Below are 18,135 nucleotides of genomic sequence, written 5' to 3' on the forward strand. Positions count from 1 at the left end.
TATAAATTGCTCTTGTGATATAATTGGTTGTTTGAGGTGTTGTGTTATTTTGAGAATTACTCGTACGAGCTTTTTAGCTTACCGGGTTTGTTGTTTACAACCCGGTGCACCAATTCTTAGTGTAGGGGTCAGACCTACAAGTGAGGATCAGCAGGGTTGAGGCGGAGGTTTAGTGGCAGGGTTTTTGTTGGGGTTTTGCTGTACATTGTATATTTTTATATTTGTGGTAGACTTTATTAAAACTCATGTCAGTGGTTTCATTTTCTTGATTTTCAAGTTTATGTAAAAAGGAAATGTAATATTTAACTCAATGTTGAGTTGTGTGACATTTACATTTCCGCATTAAGTTTTGGTTCTTTGAAGTTTGTTTGAAACAGGTTTTTGGGATATTAGTATTTTAAGGTATATTATGCCTAAATTTTTGAAAAATTATCTTTCGAAAATTAGAGTGTGACAACAACACAATCAACTTTCCTCTTCCACAAGATCTCAACTTCTGCAATCTCAAATGCAACCTGAATACAAATAATAAGGAGAGACTTAGTCTATAGGAAACACACACAAGCAGTTTGTAAGATGAATATGAACACAATATCAACTGAGAGACAATATAACCAAAGTCTTTTCTCAAACATATAAAAAACTTGTCTTTTAATAACAACAATCATATCAATTTATAGAGAATGAAATTCTACCCCGTCAACTGATGCACTTCAATGACGAGATCAATCTGTGTTTCTGAAAAGATGCAATTAGCAAACCATCATTTTGCACTTTCTAAAAACTCGGATTGATCCATAATTAATCTTGCAATCACACATTGATATACACATAAAATAATCACTATGATCAAGCACTCGAGTTCTTGTTTCACACATTTAGCTTAATCACCTCCATGATAGGGAAGAACCATGTCAGCATGTCCAATGGTCCTTCATGACCAATGAAAATTTGACAAGTGGATTTTTTTAAAAAAACAACTCATATGATAAATTTACTTATTAATTTAATACTTCAATTGTTTTCATTGTTATTAATTATTATTTATTAATAAAATACTAATTATTTTTGCAGATCTCTCTTTCTCTTCACATCTAATACTAATTAGTAATAAATAATTATGGTTTCTATCATAATTATGGTTTGATTGCATATGTGAAGAGCGTATACTAATTATTAATAAAATATTAATTATTTTTACAGATCTCTCTTCCTCTTCACATTAGTCGATGTACTAATTATTAATAAATCTCACAGATAAGGAATTCTCAGTAAATGCAGTCATTAACCATATTTCCTTAAATAAAATCATTAATCAAGAAGTAGAGAAGTCAACTTACCATATATAAGAAATCCAAATCGTATTACCTTGAATGGATCATATTGATGACAAATCTTGATACCTTTGATCCTGCTAAGGTTGAGTCTCTCCACTTCCTCTTGATCCTGCCGAGATTAAGCCTCTCCACTCTGTCCTAGTGTAGTTAGGAACTCTTGTGTTGAATAGGAATAGCCAATATAACTATAGTATTCTAAGTGTTTTAGGGCTAGTTTGGTATTGCTATGACTTTAAAAAAAAAATTTGATGTTCCTAGACTGCAAAGATAATAAGATGTGAATTAAAACAGTTTTGTGTGTAGTAAATATTAGTTTTAAAAGTGTTGCCAAGATTAACTTTAAATATTTCTAGTGTTTTTAGTGACAGCTGCTTTTAAAAGTAACATTCAAGTTGCTTCTAAAAGCTGCTGCCAATGACCTGTAATTTTTTTTTAGAAAAAACTGATTTTCTTTCATTTACCAAACACTATAAAATCTAAAAGTTCGGATAGAAGCTGATTTTTTTTAAGCGAAGCTATACCAAACTAAACCTTAGCGGATCCATGAATTTTCTCAACCATAGCAAATATGGTTTATAACTTTGAATATATCAACCTAATAACGCATATCATTAAGCTCAACAAAAAAAAAAACAAAAAACATCAACTTCAAACAATGATCAAAAAAGAAAGATAATGGAAAAAAAACACACTTATTTGAGAAAACGAAGTAAATTGCAAAGAAAAAGCATACGTCGATCGGTAACTCTAGGTCCATTGTTTTTTTTGACGAGGTTGACGTCTAAACTATCACCATGTCTTTTCTTTACTTCTTTCCGTTGATTTATGTGTGTGATTATGAAACAATCAAATGACAAATGCGACGACGACTTAAAACTGTGTATTATTTTCAGCTATCAAATTCATTTGTCCTTCAGTCTGTTCCATAGGCATAAGTGAGTGTAACCAAGGATTAAAATCTCTGTGATATATTTGATATATCCCCCGATATCTTCTTTTTTAGAGTGACCGATATATCTAAAGGGGTAAATATCTTATCTTCTACCGATTCAGTCAAATATCTCAAATATTTAAGAAAAATTTATGACAGATCTCTGATATATTAAAGAAGTATGTGTAAAAAACTTGGGCGTAAAGAAGAATCACTTTCAACAATATTCGAAATTCGAAAAGAGATATAAGGAGAACAGTTGACAGCTTCAAATAGATATACGACTATTACATTCAATTCGTATGGTTATATGTTTTTTTTTAATACAATACTTTTATGGACCACCGTACGTCTTTTCAACCACTTGGACTTTTTTTCTAGATGTAGATGAAATTGATGTTTGTGCAATTTATATGTAAATCCGATAAATTAAATATTTTAGAAAAAAATTCTTTCCGAATTTCCGATATTTTTTCCCCAATATCTCGGGTATATCCCCGATATATCTAATATCTCCTTAAAATATCGATAGATATGCCAATACATATATTTTAATCCTTGAGTGTACCTATGTATATCTGCCCCGATATGAAGACCAGCCCTCTTTTCAGTGAAAACTTGCCGCGGGAAAACGGCCCATATCCTGACGCGGATAACGTCTGTTCCTTTTGTATTAAAATGAGAACTTTTGGATAATCCAATGATATAGGCAATAAGGCAAATAATCAAAACCCCTCTATATTTAGTGTCTCATGCATGCATCATTGACCAGAAAAAAAATCTCGAATTTTCGTTATATATTGGGAGCTTCTCTCCGATGATATCTGGGTTGCTGCCTTGCTGGAGATGTTTGTGTTGGTGGAGACGGAGCACATGATCGGGAGACTCAAGACTATACTAAGAAGGGGACGTGTAGCTCATGAAAATAAAACTCGGATAAAATTGAAATTTTCATTACAAAAAATAATGTTGGAGATCTAACTATGAATACTAGCCTTCCTACACGAGCATTGCTCGTGCGGAAGGACCGCGCTTGTTATGTTTTCAAATCAAACTTTGATAGAGTGGGTCAAAACATACGTATACGAAGGCAACCCAAAAAATGAAAATGGAGGAGCAATATTCTTGATATGATAACACATGGTGAAGTACACGTACGTAGTAGCAACACCATAATCACTACAACAACACGAAACATAATGAGAGGAAGACCAACATCAATTAAATTCAAACATTGTTGCAGTCCTAATTCATCAAACCCACAAATTGAAGGGCCAATAATTTTGTGCTTAGAAATTGAAGGTCTTTACTAATTTCGCTAAAAGCTGTTAATGAAGGCCCAAATTTAAATAACCACAGATTTTTCCCTACTTTTTTTCCACGACAGAGTTCTTAAACACTACCCAGTTCAAGAATTAAAAGGAAAAATGTTAAAATCACCACACAAGAGAATAAGTATAATTATAGCAAAATGGTACAAGATACAAAAATGAACGACAATCTGATATGTACTTGGTTCACCTAAATGACACGTACAAAACAACAATAATCCCAACCCATGTGGTGTAGCTCGGATGTCAATCAATGGGCTTCCACATAGAGATGGCATTAAATCTCATTGGGTAATACTCGTGGGTTTATACCCACCTAAAAAAATTCGCGGGTAATACCCATTTACAAAATGTTGGGTTTGAGTAATTACCCACCCACTTTAAAATGGGTAAAACCCACACCCATTACCCATTTCTATTGAGGGAGATGTTGTAAGAATCAAGAAATATCTCTTTATTACAGTAGGAAGAGGCTCACTTGTTTACCAAATAATGTTGTTTTAGCAATTTAATAAATACAGTAATCTGCTGCTGGTGTGGGAAGCATAAGAAATTTCTCAAACATAAAAAATATTTACTATGAACCTGTTTACTGTAACAAATATTTACTAATTTGAGTAGGAAGAAATCTATTCATGAGCAGCAACATCCTTCAAAATAGCACACTTCATAGTTCAAGCGGAGTGAATCAATGGTGGAAGATTACAAGTTTACATGAATCATTAAGGAGAACAACCATGTTCTCACTAAATTTCCTGTTAATCACTAAAACAAAATAAATAAACGAGGCCTATACTAAAACAAAGGAGAAGAACGTGTTCTAGCTGCTCTCTCTCTACGTGTATTAGTATCATCCGTTTGATGTGGAGTAAATTCAACATCACTATCATGGCAAGACTCCTCATCAGCATCAATATCATCCTCTAATGTGCTAGGAGCATCTCGTAACTCACTCCACAACCAATCCCGACCACACATCAATGCCTCTAATGTGTTTGAATGAAGTCGGTTCCGATGTGGGCTCACAATCCGTCCACCAGTACTAAATGCTGACTCTGAGGCAACTGTAGATACTGGAATGGCTAAAATGTCACGAGCAACCTTATACAAAGTTGGATATTTCATCACACTTGTCTTCCACCAGTATAATACATCAAACTCCTTATCATTTACCCTCGGCAAAACAGTCTCATCCAAATACCTCTCCAAGTCAGACTTGTCAGAATCCTTACTAGAGCCAGAAACAAAGACATCATAAGCATCCATGTCGTCATCCCCTAAATCAAAATCACTCGGCCTTGTACTTTCAATCAAAGATGAGTTATCAGATGCATGAGATATAGCGCAAGAACTATACTCCTTGACCAAGTCATATGCAAACTTCTTGACTCTGTCAACTTCCAACGCAACCCTACGAGGATAAACTTGCTTGAAGTAAAACTCAATCAACTTGAGCTTATACCGAGGATCTAGAATAGTGGCAACGGCAATTGTTCCGATCACACCCCAATACTTCTCAAATTTTTCTTCCATTTTCTTTGCCATTTCTACCACTTCAGAAATATCAGACTGAAGCCACTTAGATATAGCCAACTTAATTTGGCAAATCTTCGGAAATAATAAGTTGGCTGTGGGATACTTCGTGCCAGACAGCAGTTCAGTTGCCTTGAAGAATAATTGCAACTTTTCAGCAATCTCCACCACTAAATTCCAGTCTTGTTCACTTGGCACATCCTTATACCCCCGAGTCTTTAAGGCTGGAAAAACAATCCTATACTCCACTGCAGTCTGCAACATCAAGTAGGTCGAATTCCATCACGTCCTACAATCAAGTATTAACTTTCTACTGCATCCAACTTCCATTTGACGAGCCATCCTAGCAAACATTTCTTCTCTTTTTTGGCCACCCGTCCAATAAGCAACACTAGACCTAATTGTCTCAACACTCCCTTTAATAACATCCAAACCATCCTTAACAATCAAGTTCAATATATGGGCACAATAACGCATATGCAATAACTTTCCACCGACCAATAAGGAACTCGATCTCAAAGTCACAAGAAGTAAATCAATCATAGCATCATTAGTGGTGCAATTATCCACTGTCAACGTCGATAAATTATGATGAATATTCCAACTATATAAACACTCCATCAACACCCTATGAAGCGTATCAGCATCATCTGGACACGGAACATATACAAACCTATATGACAATAAGTTATATCAAAATCTAAAAGAAAGCAAACAACAAAGATCCATAAACTATTTGCATCACAATCACAAGTACAACGCAACATCACAATCTAAAAGAAAATATATAGATCAAGTAAACAAGACAGTAAAATGCAATAGAGTAAACAATGCAATTTAATATATTATGTACCTCAAAAGTCAACTCTGCAAGTTCCAAGAATCATCGATAAAATGCGATGTTATGGCCATAAATCCCTTCTTTTGATTACTTGCAATCCACATGTCCGTAGTAATTGCAATCCTACTTGTATTCATCTATATAAGCTTCATTGTCTTTTCTTTCTCGAATTCAAAGATCTTCATAATCTCCTTCTTGATTGTGTTTCTACATGGAACCTTAAAGGAAGGTTGTAATGCTTTAGAATACCTCTTGAACCCGAGATGCTCAACCATCGACAATGGATACTCATGCATGATGATCATATTCGCAAGCTCAGTCTTTGCATTAGTCTCATGAGTCTTGTCAAACTGTCCCATTCTTACTGTCCCTTGACTCCCCTCACTCCTTATTGATTGGGATTGTAGTCCTTTACATGATTTAACATGTGTATTTAAGGAATTAGTTCCATGTGAAGCCTTTGCACTTAGGATCTTGCCGCAATGCTTGCAAATTGCTTTATCTTCCCCACTGATCAATGTTACTTCAAAATTATCCCATACTGGTGCTTTTCTCTTTCTTTTGCGTGGAAAACTTTGTTCCACATCCTCATTCATGTTTTCATTATCAGCAAAGCTATACTCTTCCATACTGCAACAACAAAAAAGAGAGAGAGAGAGAGAGAGAGAGAGAGAGAGAGAGAGAGTTCCAACATCAGTTTTCTGTGTCAAACTAGTTGAACGAGAAGCACTTCTTCAGATATACTTATCATCAGCAACTAAATATTCAGCACAAAATTGCACTATATATGAATGATGATGAATGATAAATGTAGAATGAACACTGGGGTGTGTCATTTAGAGAGGGCTATTCCTCAAACTAATCAGTACCCTTTATGCTGGGCCATGAGGTTCATAGATGCTGCAGAAGTTGTGAAACACAACACCTATAATTCACCTTCCTATTCCTGAGTGAAATTAATACAGCGATACACCAAAATAAAGCCACCTAAAAGAACTTGGTTAAGAAATACATCGGCAACTGAACCTAAGTGGCAAGAAAAGATGATAATAAAGGGTCTAGGCTAAAAATGACCTGTACTGGAACTTCATTGGTGGTGGCAACTAGTAAACTTCATTACTTCAACAAAGGGTGTATACAACTAAAAAGCATGGATGCAACTATCCCTCGACATCAATTTTAGTTCGTAGCAACTAATAAGGATATAAATCGATGAACTAGAGAGAGAAAGAGATGAATACCTGGCCTTGGATCGGTTGGGTATGAGACTGAGCTTGGATCGGAGACTCGGAGAAGACGAGTTTGGGAACCAGAGAACGCAAGTGAGAACTGAGAAGAGAGATTTTGGGTCTGTGGGTGTTATCTGGGTACCCACGGGTATTACCCGTACCCAGTTCATTAGACCCATGGGTTTTTTTTGAAATACCCTACCCACCCACTACTGAAAATGGGTATACCCATTACCCATAATTCAAACCCAATACATATTTTACCCATGGGTACCCATACCCTGGGTTTTAAGTTCTACACAGGGCGATTGCTGCTTCGATACTCGTAATAGGTCAAAGGTTTGAGCCCTGCTTTGGATAAAATCATTCATGGGGAGAGTCAGGCCCCGGCTCGGAGGCTAAACCTTACCCAAAAAAATAAAGAACATCAATCCCATAAGGAAAAGTAAAACGTTACCAAGGCGTCACACTATCATGTTCTTTTTTACCTGATTATTGGCTGTGAATAAAATGGCTTGGTTATAACATGTACAAAAGAAGTGATTTCTCATTATCTCTCGACTTCCTTGCTAAAAATGGATTTACTAAAAAGACAAAAAGCAATCTGATTTGGCCTCCCTTGCTCTATGATTTTCTCATTAAAAAGATAACTATATAAATGATGTAATTTCAACAAAAGTAGAATAGAATAATCAAACCAAGCCACACTTAATATTGACAGTTAAGCTCTGACCTCATGTATGAAATAAATTTCTAACTAAAGATGTCAATGAAAATCTGAAATCAAATATATGATGATGATTTTGCATGTGGCACAATTTCTCACTCAAAGCTAATTTTTATAAGAAAAATTAACAACAAAATACAACATTTGGACTGAAGACCAATAACAGAAGACAAACTTTTGAAAAGTAAGAGAACACAATATCAACATATGATGATAGCAAGCCAAACTGAACTTATTGATAATTTGCCAAAATGCAATCACCCAAAACGAACCCCTTCAGCTTCCCCTTGGTCCTGCACCCAAGAAATGAAGAAGAGAATCTAGATCTTAAATTTCAAGAATCTAAAGTACAGACTATGGAATCGCTAGCTTACATTGCAAGAAACTAATTAAACTAACTAATTACCCCTAAAAGAAAAACAAAATTTAGGTACTGTGGTTAACAAAACAAATCATGCCATATTGAAAGATGTTTGAACTAAAATTCGGAAATAAAGAATTGATATTCCAAAGTGCTGATAATCATATTGTACGTCTATTGATCCTGAAATGAAACAACAGGAAACAAATTCAAAATTCAAGACTAAAACTGAGGACAATAGGAAGCCAATTACATGTCCATTATAGAAAAGTAAAATATTGCAGTTGTTCCTTTTGAAAAGGTAATTCCTTTTGCACATATGAAGAAAAAAAAAATCAAGGATTTACCACTGCTTGAGCCTACCTGTATGCAGCCTCTGCAATATGGAGTTTCAATATCAATAATATATAATATCTACTCTGCAGCAAACATAGAGCTCCAGCTTTTAAATCATTGGAGACAAAGCAAGAGGCTTTAAAGCATTGCCATAGACAATGCTGATATATTTTCATTTTCAGCTTTCTTAACTCCATCCTCAATGGTCAAGACAGTAAGCCGTCACTTGAGCAGTGAAAGAAATTTATAGCTCCATTTACCGAAACACATAAATCTCCAATGTCACTAATGTAATAGTCATACAATCAGTAAAATTCATCAACTTAAAAAGAGACAGAAATCGATGACAATATGAAGCCTAATACATGCCTACTACCAGAGTTGGACACAAATTAACAATACAGCATCACATGAAAGTATAGAAAGTAATTCCTAAACATGACCATTTATACTTCTATAGAACTATTAATAAACTAAAAAACAGAAAGAATCAAGGATTTACCACTGCGGGAGGCTTTGATACTTTGGATGATAGCGATGAAAAACAAACACTAGATATGAGATCGAAGCACTTGCTTCCCACCCAAATTGCAAAAATAACAGAGAAGACCGAAACTCATCGAACTGAACACAATCTCGGATTTGCTGCTCCCTTTTTGGGTTCACTTCCTATCTGAATTAGAAGAAGATCAGCTGCACACACCCAAACAAAAACCAACAACGATGCATTAGAAGTAGCCTGAATGACAAAATCAAAAAAACAAAATGCCAGGATGATTGATGATCGAAAGGAAAGAGACCCAAACAAACATCGGACCAATTTTGGTCTTCTCTTCTCTCTGAGTTCGATGCTATATGTACTCCGATAACCACCCACGTTCGTTCTCGTGTGCCCAGCGGTTATCAACGCAGATTGTGTGTGTGCGTGCAATTCTCTTCCTTTCTCTTCCGCAAATCTCTCTTCTTCCGTTTATATATTTCCTTTCATCTTATTGGCGTTTTACGGTATTAACCATGCCATTATCTGTTTTGTTTCAATATACTGTATATATGTCATCAGTAATATATGGAGAGTTCAAAAAAATGGTGAAAGTTTTTGACACCAAAAGGCGTCTTGATTTCTAATAATAGAGATAAGAGAGGTATGGATAGAACAATTCTAGCATATTGGTCTCCCCTATGCTCTTTTTTTTTTCACAATTGTTCTCTTGAACATTGGGTCACGCAAGAGGTGACCCCTCTTCGAAATTTCACTTTTCCTTGACTAAACTTAAAATAACATCCAAATTCAGTGGCAAATCCGTAAATCCATCACAAATCAACGCCTACTCAACGCGCTTAAAACCACACTCCCCCTACTATAAATACTCCCCAAAACCCCAAATTCCTTCACTTCAAAAAAAGTCCGAACTCTCCCAAATCCATCACTGAAATCCACAGCCAAAAAATCCACCATGGATTTGCCGAGCGGGCTCCCATTGCTGCTGCAGCAATTCAAGGCTCTGTTCAGGAAGAACCTTCTGCTCGCATGGCGGAAGAAGCCGGCGACGTTCCTCCAGCTCTTCTCCTCTTTCTTCTTCGTCTTCCTCCTCTTCTGTATCCAGAAGGCCATGAAGGCTCGATTTGCCTCCTCCACCACTTACAAGAACGTCGCCGATCCCCAGGCTCTGGTGGCGCCGCCGATCCCGCCGTGCGATGACAAGTACTACATTCACAAGCCCTGCTATGACTTTGTCTGGAGCGGAAATGGTAGCGCTAGGGTTCGGACCATCGCCGCTGCTATCATGGCTAACAATCCCGGCCGTCCGATTCCGTCCACGAAGGTACTGAACATTTTATTTTTCTGTTTATTTTTTTATATTTTTATTATTTTTTATTTTGTAATTTCAAAGCAGGGAGTGACGTTAGTTGTGTGGCTGAATTTGATTTTGTCTTTGCTGTGATTTAGACGAAAATGCATGTAATCTGTTTGATTTAGTCAAAACTTGCGAATATTTGAAGAAAAGTCAATGATTGGTAGCATTGTATATATATTCGTATTACTTTATACCAGGAAGTGTATTACTTAGCATTGTCCAAGAAAATGTACTAGCATTTGTCGAAATTGATTTTGAGTGAGAGTTGTGAGGTTCGTCATTGGATGCGAAAGAATACTGTATGGCGAAACATGTAGTAAAGCAGGTGTTATGTAATGTAGGAGTTGAAGCTTTGTTGTCTCCGCAGGTTTTGTTTAGTGAGAAAATGTGAGCAATATTGGTTCAATAGTAAAAGAGGTGGAAGCTCCAAAATTGAAATGCTATAATTTATCGTTAGCCTTCTTGGAAATAGGTAGGTTGGTTAACCAAACAAAGCTGAGCTGATACGTTGTCTTTCTATGTTTTTTGATAGCTTGTGTGATAGTGTGTCGATGTTCTTTTTTAAGGAAGAAATGAAGATCTTTCAAAAGAAAAATTCCATGTCAGAAAGATCATTAAAGGTCATTTAGTTATTCTACTTGTGCTTTATGCGCAGGTCAAATCATTTGAAACAAAAGAGGATGTAGATGTATGGCTATTTAGTAATCCTATGTACTGCCCTGGGGCTTTGCATTTTGTTGAAAGAAATGCCAGTGTTATTAGTTACGGCATACAGACCAACTCTACTCCTGTTGGAAAACGAGGGCAATTTGAAGATCCCACATTCAAATTTCAAATTCCCCTTCAGATTGCTGCAGAGCGTGAAATTGCTAGGTCTCTGATTGGAGGTACTAGGTTCTGTTCTCAATAATCCCAATGTATCTTGCAGGAAGTCTTACTTTGAATGACTGTCACCATGAGCTTAGCACTCATATAATTACTTGTGTTCAGTTCCAAACTTCAGCTGGATTGTTGCGCTAAAAGAATTTGCACACCCTTCGGAGGAGATTCCCTCTGTATTGCAGACCGTAGGACCGACCTTCTTTCTTGCAACTTCCATGTTTGGATTTGTGTTTCAAATGAGTTCTTTGATCACAGAAAAAGAACTAAAGCTTCGACAGGTAATGGCTGTAAACAACTTCAATTGGTGAATGATTGCCTGGTTTGATGGACTTAAGTATGCCTGTCTTTGCTTCCCATTTACAAAACCAATTAGTTATTTAGTGCTCTGTGTTCTGTTCTGCAGGCAATGACAATGATGGGTCTTTATGACTCTGCATACTGGTTTTCATGGCTCACATGGGAGGGAATTATTACACTTTTCTCATCACTTTTCATTACCCTGTTTGGAATGATATTTCAGTTTGATATGTTCCTGAAAAACAATTTTGCGGTGGTCTTCCTCATTTTCTTTCTTTTTCAACTCAGTATGGTAAGTCAGTTTCTTGCAGTCACTTGCTTTAGTTTACGCTTGTCCTTTCTGTTCCTCTGCGAAGCCTTGGCTGACTGTTTATCCCTTCTCTCTAACATTGATGCCAGATTGGTTTTGCCTTTATGTTATCGGCATTCATAAGCAAGTCATCTTCATCGACAACTGTGGGTTTCTCCATATTTATTGTTGGATCTGTAACCCAGGCAAGCTTCCTCAGGTTTTATTTAATAGATTGGGGGTTATTGGCTCAATGGTAATAACAGAATCCATTTTGTCATCGCAGGTTGTCACAGCCGCTGGATTTCCCTACAGCGATAACATCAGGAAAAGGTATAGGATAATCTGGTCATTCTTCCCGCCAAATCTTCTTGCCAAAGCTCTAGAGATACTCTCCAGTGCAACGTCTCCTCCTCATGATATGGGCATAAAATGGAGTGGAATAACAGAGTGTCCACCAAATGAAACGGACTGCGTTATAACAATTGTATGTAATCATATTGTCAGTCAAGTTTAAGCTTTAAAGTTTAAACTATAGCATAAGTCCATTTGAGTAGTTCATAAATATTTCTCTATAAATTCTGACAGAGTGACATATTTAAATGGCTGGCGGCAACATTCTTCCTCTGGTTCGTATTGGCTCTCTACTTTGATAATATCATCCCAAACGTAGCTGGTGTCAGAAAATCAGTTTTTTACTTTCTAAATCCTGGCTACTGGCTAGGGAAGAGTGGAAAAGTGGAAGGTATTAATAAGACTATAATTCAGTATATGCTTGAATTTCCATTTGTCGAGTGGTACTGATTACTTCATGCTTCTCCTCTCTTTCATAGAGGGTGAGATTTGCAGTTGCATAGGCTCAGTTCGGGAACAGGAGCCACTTACTCCAGATGACGAAGATGTACTTGAAGAAGAGAACATTGTAAAACAACAAAAAAGCGAGGGCGTAGTTGATCCAAACATTGCAGTTCAGATACATGGCCTCTCAAAGTCATATCCAGGGACCACAAAAATTGGTTGCTGTAGATGCAACAGGACGTCACCTTACCATGCTCTGAAGGTAAAGAACCTTTTCTTTTTGTAGAGGAAGTATGTCGACACAAAAGGATTTCACCTTGTTTAAGTCTCTATTTCATAAGCAATATTTCTACCTGGTTTCTCAATTCTCGTTAGTGTTACCGCTTAACAACAAAAGTATATTAGTGGCAGTGTATAGGGTGAGGTTTTTCAACCAAGTAATCTAGTCAATATAGGTCTTCTTGAATTTCTTATCTGGGCTCATCATTTGTTTATTGTGGGCTTAGACATTGATACCCATGCCTACTTTACCACAACTACCATGATCATAGCTTTGCCAACTGGAATCATAATCTCAACAATTCATTTGTTCCTAAATACAGGGTCTATGGGTGAATTTTTCTAAGGATCAGCTATTTTGTTTACTTGGACCAAATGGAGCTGGGAAGACCACCACCATCAATTGTTTAACTGGCATCACACCAGTTACTGGTGGAGATGGTAAGAATTATAGTTACATTACTTTTGGCTCATCAATCCAAAATTTACTGAGGTGAAGTCATATGATATTATAGTGACTTTTGTCTCATAAACAGCATTGATTTATGGGAACTCTGTCCGTAGCTCTGTTGGCATGGCAAAAATTCGGCAAGTTATAGGAGTTTGTCCGCAGGTGCCCTTTCCTCCTACATGAACACATATTAGCATTATATAGTTATCACTTAACCCCTCTTGTAACAACTCATTTTATAAAATTAACCGACTTATCTCTATTGTGTCTGTTATTGTGTCTGTTGTCATAGTTTGATATTCTTTGGGATGCATTGTCTGGGCAAGAGCACCTTCACCTGTTTGCTAGTATTAAAGGCCTATCCCCAGCTTCAATCAAAGTGGTACGTGCTTCACTAAATTTCTTTTATAGCATGCATATTGACTACACACTGATTTGAATAAAGGGATTTTACATGCTTTGGTTTTTTTCATTTTTGTTCCTTAGACAAGAATGATCTTCTGTACTGTAACTTGAATGCTCTTTCTCAACTACAGGTTGCTCAGAAGTCATTGGTAGAAGTAAGACTCACCGAGGCAGCCAAAATGAGAGCTGGGAGTTACAGTGGAGGAATGAAACGGCGCTTAAGTGTGGCAGTAGCCCTTATTGGTGATCCAAAGTTAGTCATCTTAGATGAACCGGTATGGAAGTCAGAATTGTTATTATTCATTTACAAGTTCATCTGATCTTTTTTTTTTCCCCCCCTTTCTGTAACATAGTTCTCTCATGCAGACAACTGGTATGGATCCAATAACTAGAAGACATGTGTGGGACATTATTGAGGATGCAAAAAAGGGGCGTGCAATTGTCCTAACCACTCACTCAATGGAAGAAGCTGACATTTTAAGTGATAGGATAGGAATAATGGCGAAGGGTAGGCTCCGTTGCATTGGCACCTCAATCAGGCTGAAATCACGGTTTGGTACTGGCTTTATTGCTAATGTTAGTTTCAATAATGGAAGCACGAATGGACAAAGTCTTCCACATGGGGTTGCGCTTACTACATCTCACCATGAGGCAGTGAAGCAGTTCTTTAAATATGTATGTTTATTTCGAAAATGGTTCTACTTTCTATGCATATAAAGTTTAATGCTAACATGAAAAATATTTGACAGCATTTGGATGTTTTACCAAAAGAAGAGAACAAAGCCTTTCTGACATTTGTTATTCCTCATGACAGAGAGGCACTTCTGATGGTAATCTTCTACTCTTTTCTTATACTTTTCAAACCTACTGTTTCCTTTCAAAGTTTTTGTATTGGTTTCTTCTACTGAAAGTCTGAAACCCAGTAGATGAAGGATGGCTAACTATCCTCCTATAATGTGGCTGTTAAATCAAGATAAGATAATGTAAATATTGGCATCAAGTAATTTGATATTGACTGATTTATACTGCTTATATACTTTAATAGTACACTTTACATGCTCTCCAATATGCTTCAATTGTTTATTATTTAGTTTCATGTGAAAGTTCCTCAATAACTCTTATTGGTTATATTCATAAGAGTTGTATTTGCATTCTCTATGTTAAGTATATCTCATATTTCAAAACTATATTTGTTAAAAGAAAATAGTAAGAGCGACTGTTTCTTAACAAAGAAGTCTCACTATAGAAGTCTGTAATTGTTTCATTGTTCTCATTCTTTTTTCTTATAATCTCCTCCAGAAATTTTTTAAGGAGCTTCAAGATAGAGAAAGTGAGTTCGGTATCTCAGACATCCAATTGGGGCTTACAACACTTGAAGAAGTTTTCTTGAATATCGCAAGGCAAGCAGAGCTAGAAACTGCAACAGCAGAGGGGAGGTTGGCCACTCTCACATTAACATCCGGTGCCTTAGTCAAGGTAAGCACAGCTTCTTTCTCTTTTAGTTACTTCTGTAGCAAGACACGGTCACAACCAGTATAAAACCACTGAATATTTAATTTTTCTTCTTAATGTATCTCAATGCTTTTGCAGATACCTGTAGGAGCTAGGTTTATTGGGATTCCAGGTACAGAATCCACAGAAAATCCAAGAGGGGTTATGGTAGAAGTTTACTGGGTGCAAGATGATTCCGGTGCCCTCTGCATTTCAGGCCACTCACCCGAAACTCCGATACCTCCAAATGTTGAACCAATGCCTTCACCAACTTCACGCCGAAGTCAGTTACCAGTTCATGGAGTTGTTATCCACCCTTATCGATCAAATCAGTAATGCCACCTCTCATTTATACACTTGGTCATCTGTTATCAAATCGTAAATATCATCTGTAAATTTCACTAGTTCCATTAGGAGCAGTCATTTAGAATTCACATAATCTATTCAATATCATCACATAATGTTGCAATATATTAAGGTTCTTTTCACACACCCACACAGCTATAGGGATGTTTGGAGTGGAGCTCCTATAGGGATGTTTTGGAGTGGAGCTCCTCAAACTTGAAATTTTTATGTATAATTATATATTTTTACATCCTTGTGTATATATGTTTCGTCTTAAGCAGCTGGTTGTTCTCTTTATTTGGTCTTATTTTTCTGTTCGGAGTCGCACGGATAACACAAAGCGACATAGCCTCGGTCGGCATATTTGTCTGGTACATCTTTGCCTTCTGATATAAGTATTGAAAACTATGAAGCTGCAAAGATTTTCCATACACCACAACACTGCTTAGAAACTAGTTCATACTATTGAAGCATAATATCCCAGGAAAGTTGTTCAGAAAATATGCTTCCAGACCTCCCAGACGAAATTACATGCTTTCAGATACTCCCAAGATTACCAGGCAAGTCCCTGATGCGTTTCAGGTGCGTATGCAAGTCTTGGTCTGCTCTCACCTGTAACCCTTTGTTCATCGAAACACACCGAAACTTTAATGGCAGAAACCACACTAATCTCTTCCTCACCACTTGGGACCGAGCCACAAAGCAACAGCAGTTCTTCTCTATACAAATCGACCAAGAAGGAAGTCCACTACCAGGTACCAACCACCTTCTGAAACTTCCAACACCACTGACCAAGTATCCTACTGTCTACAATGCCCACACTATCAATGGCTTAGTCTGTCTTTACTTTCCGCACACATCGATTCCCAATCGAAGCAAGTATGACTTCCGTGTTCATCTATTCAATCCCTGCACTAGGGAGTCCATTGTTCTTCCTTATTCTATACGCATATCTGGCACCTTTCATGAGACAAACCACTTTGGGTTCTGTCCTCTTACAAATGAGTATCATGTTCTTCAAGTGAAGAAGTTTTTGAACAGAGATATGATGGAAGATTCTCGTACAATATTTGGGAATTCTATTCAGATCTTCATACTGCGTATGAATTCCTGGAGGGGGATAGAGGTAGATCACAATGATCAGCCTTTCGATTTTCACACGTGCCAGTTCCATAGGAGAAGTGTGTGCATCCATGGAGCCTTGCATTGGTTACATGGGACACAAGATCTTATAGTGGTTTTCGACCTTAAAGACGAGAGGTTTAGAGTGATCCCATTTCCTAAAGATTATAATTATCATACTGTTTATTTTAGCCCTACTTTTGGGAGTATAGTTGAAGTGGGTGGATGCTTGGCTCTAATAGATGACAAGGAGTCGAACCAAAGTATGTTGAGGTTGTGGATTTTGAAGGACTACCAAAATCAAGTGTGGGTAACGGAGACTATCATTTTTCCCTCTTTGTGGGAGTCCACTTTCCGGCCGGTTCCTTTCGGTACAATTCACACCGGGGAGCTCCTGTTCCAGTCACCAGCTTTGGTTAAACTTGAGTCTTCTAATGTGAGGGTTCTTCTATACAATATGAAGAGTAAAAGTTTTAGGACAATTGAAATAATCTTGCCGGAATGGATATTTCCGAGTTCTCACACTAAGTTGAGGTTATTTCCTAGTTTCGTTGATAGCATCGTCCACTTGAGCATGTAACTGTTTTTTCCTATTCATTGCCGGTTTTGTGCTCATATTAGTGATATTACAAATTTGATCACGAAGATTATATATTTTGAACATATATTCTTCTATGCACAGTGTGTAGGTACACATTTAGTGATGTTTCTAATAATATTTTGGTCATGAGTGAGGATCGAAAAAATTTATTATTAAATCAAGGTTGTTGTTGTAAATAGTTATTATTTAGTGGACATTCTTGTAATTAGCCATCAAGGGTTGTTATTGTAATTTACATCATGACCTTATCTCTATATAAGAGATGGTTCCCTACTCAATAATATACACATATTCTCTCATTCTCTTGGTTGTTTCTCTCCTTTCTCAATCTATTCCTTTTGTTTTACAACACGTTATCAGCACGAATAGTTCTAACGCTAAAGTAGTTTTTATGCAGCATGGAAGAGAGACCGTTGATCAATCAATGGAATAATCATTCAACATGGTTCAAAATTTCAATCACAAACAAGCTCTCGGATTGGATTAGAAGTTTAGTCCACCAATATTCTCGGTTCTGACACATAAGATGAACACTCATTGATTCGCTTTGCATCGAGTAAAGTTTTCTAAACTCTATTATAATTCATGTTTCTTTTAAAACCTTGATTACATAGAAAAACCATCCTGAAGCATGAACCATATGTTGTTTATGTTTCGTATTTTATGATTTCATGCTTATTAACTTTTGATTGC

General features: G+C 36.8%; 2 protein-coding genes across 2 annotated transcripts; both read left to right on the plus strand.

Annotated features, from left to right (window-relative positions):
* Positions 1–10,080: 10,080 nt before the first annotated feature.
* On the plus strand, positions 10,081–15,998 carry LOC101302434 (ABC transporter A family member 2-like). Its single transcript, XM_004294627.1, has 16 exons — positions 10,081–10,449; positions 11,138–11,369; positions 11,473–11,642; positions 11,768–11,953; positions 12,061–12,156; positions 12,237–12,437; positions 12,539–12,695; positions 12,784–13,010; positions 13,351–13,468; positions 13,564–13,640; positions 13,771–13,860; positions 14,015–14,158; positions 14,250–14,558; positions 14,633–14,713; positions 15,183–15,359; positions 15,474–15,998. Exons 1-16 carry the CDS (start codon positions 10,081–10,083, stop codon positions 15,708–15,710), a joined length of 2,871 nt encoding a protein of 956 aa, XP_004294675.1. The 3' UTR covers positions 15,711–15,998.
* A 292-nt stretch (positions 15,999–16,290) lies between these two features.
* On the plus strand, positions 16,291–17,421 carry LOC101291615 (F-box protein CPR30-like). The gene has a single exon (XM_004295940.1). It carries the CDS (start codon positions 16,291–16,293, stop codon positions 17,419–17,421), a length of 1,131 nt encoding a protein of 376 aa, XP_004295988.1.
* Positions 17,422–18,135: the final 714 nt, after the last annotated feature.

Source organism: Fragaria vesca, linkage group LG3 (assembly GCF_000184155.1).
Source record: "Fragaria vesca subsp. vesca linkage group LG3, FraVesHawaii_1.0, whole genome shotgun sequence".
NCBI lineage: Eukaryota > Viridiplantae > Streptophyta > Magnoliopsida > Rosales > Rosaceae > Fragaria > Fragaria vesca.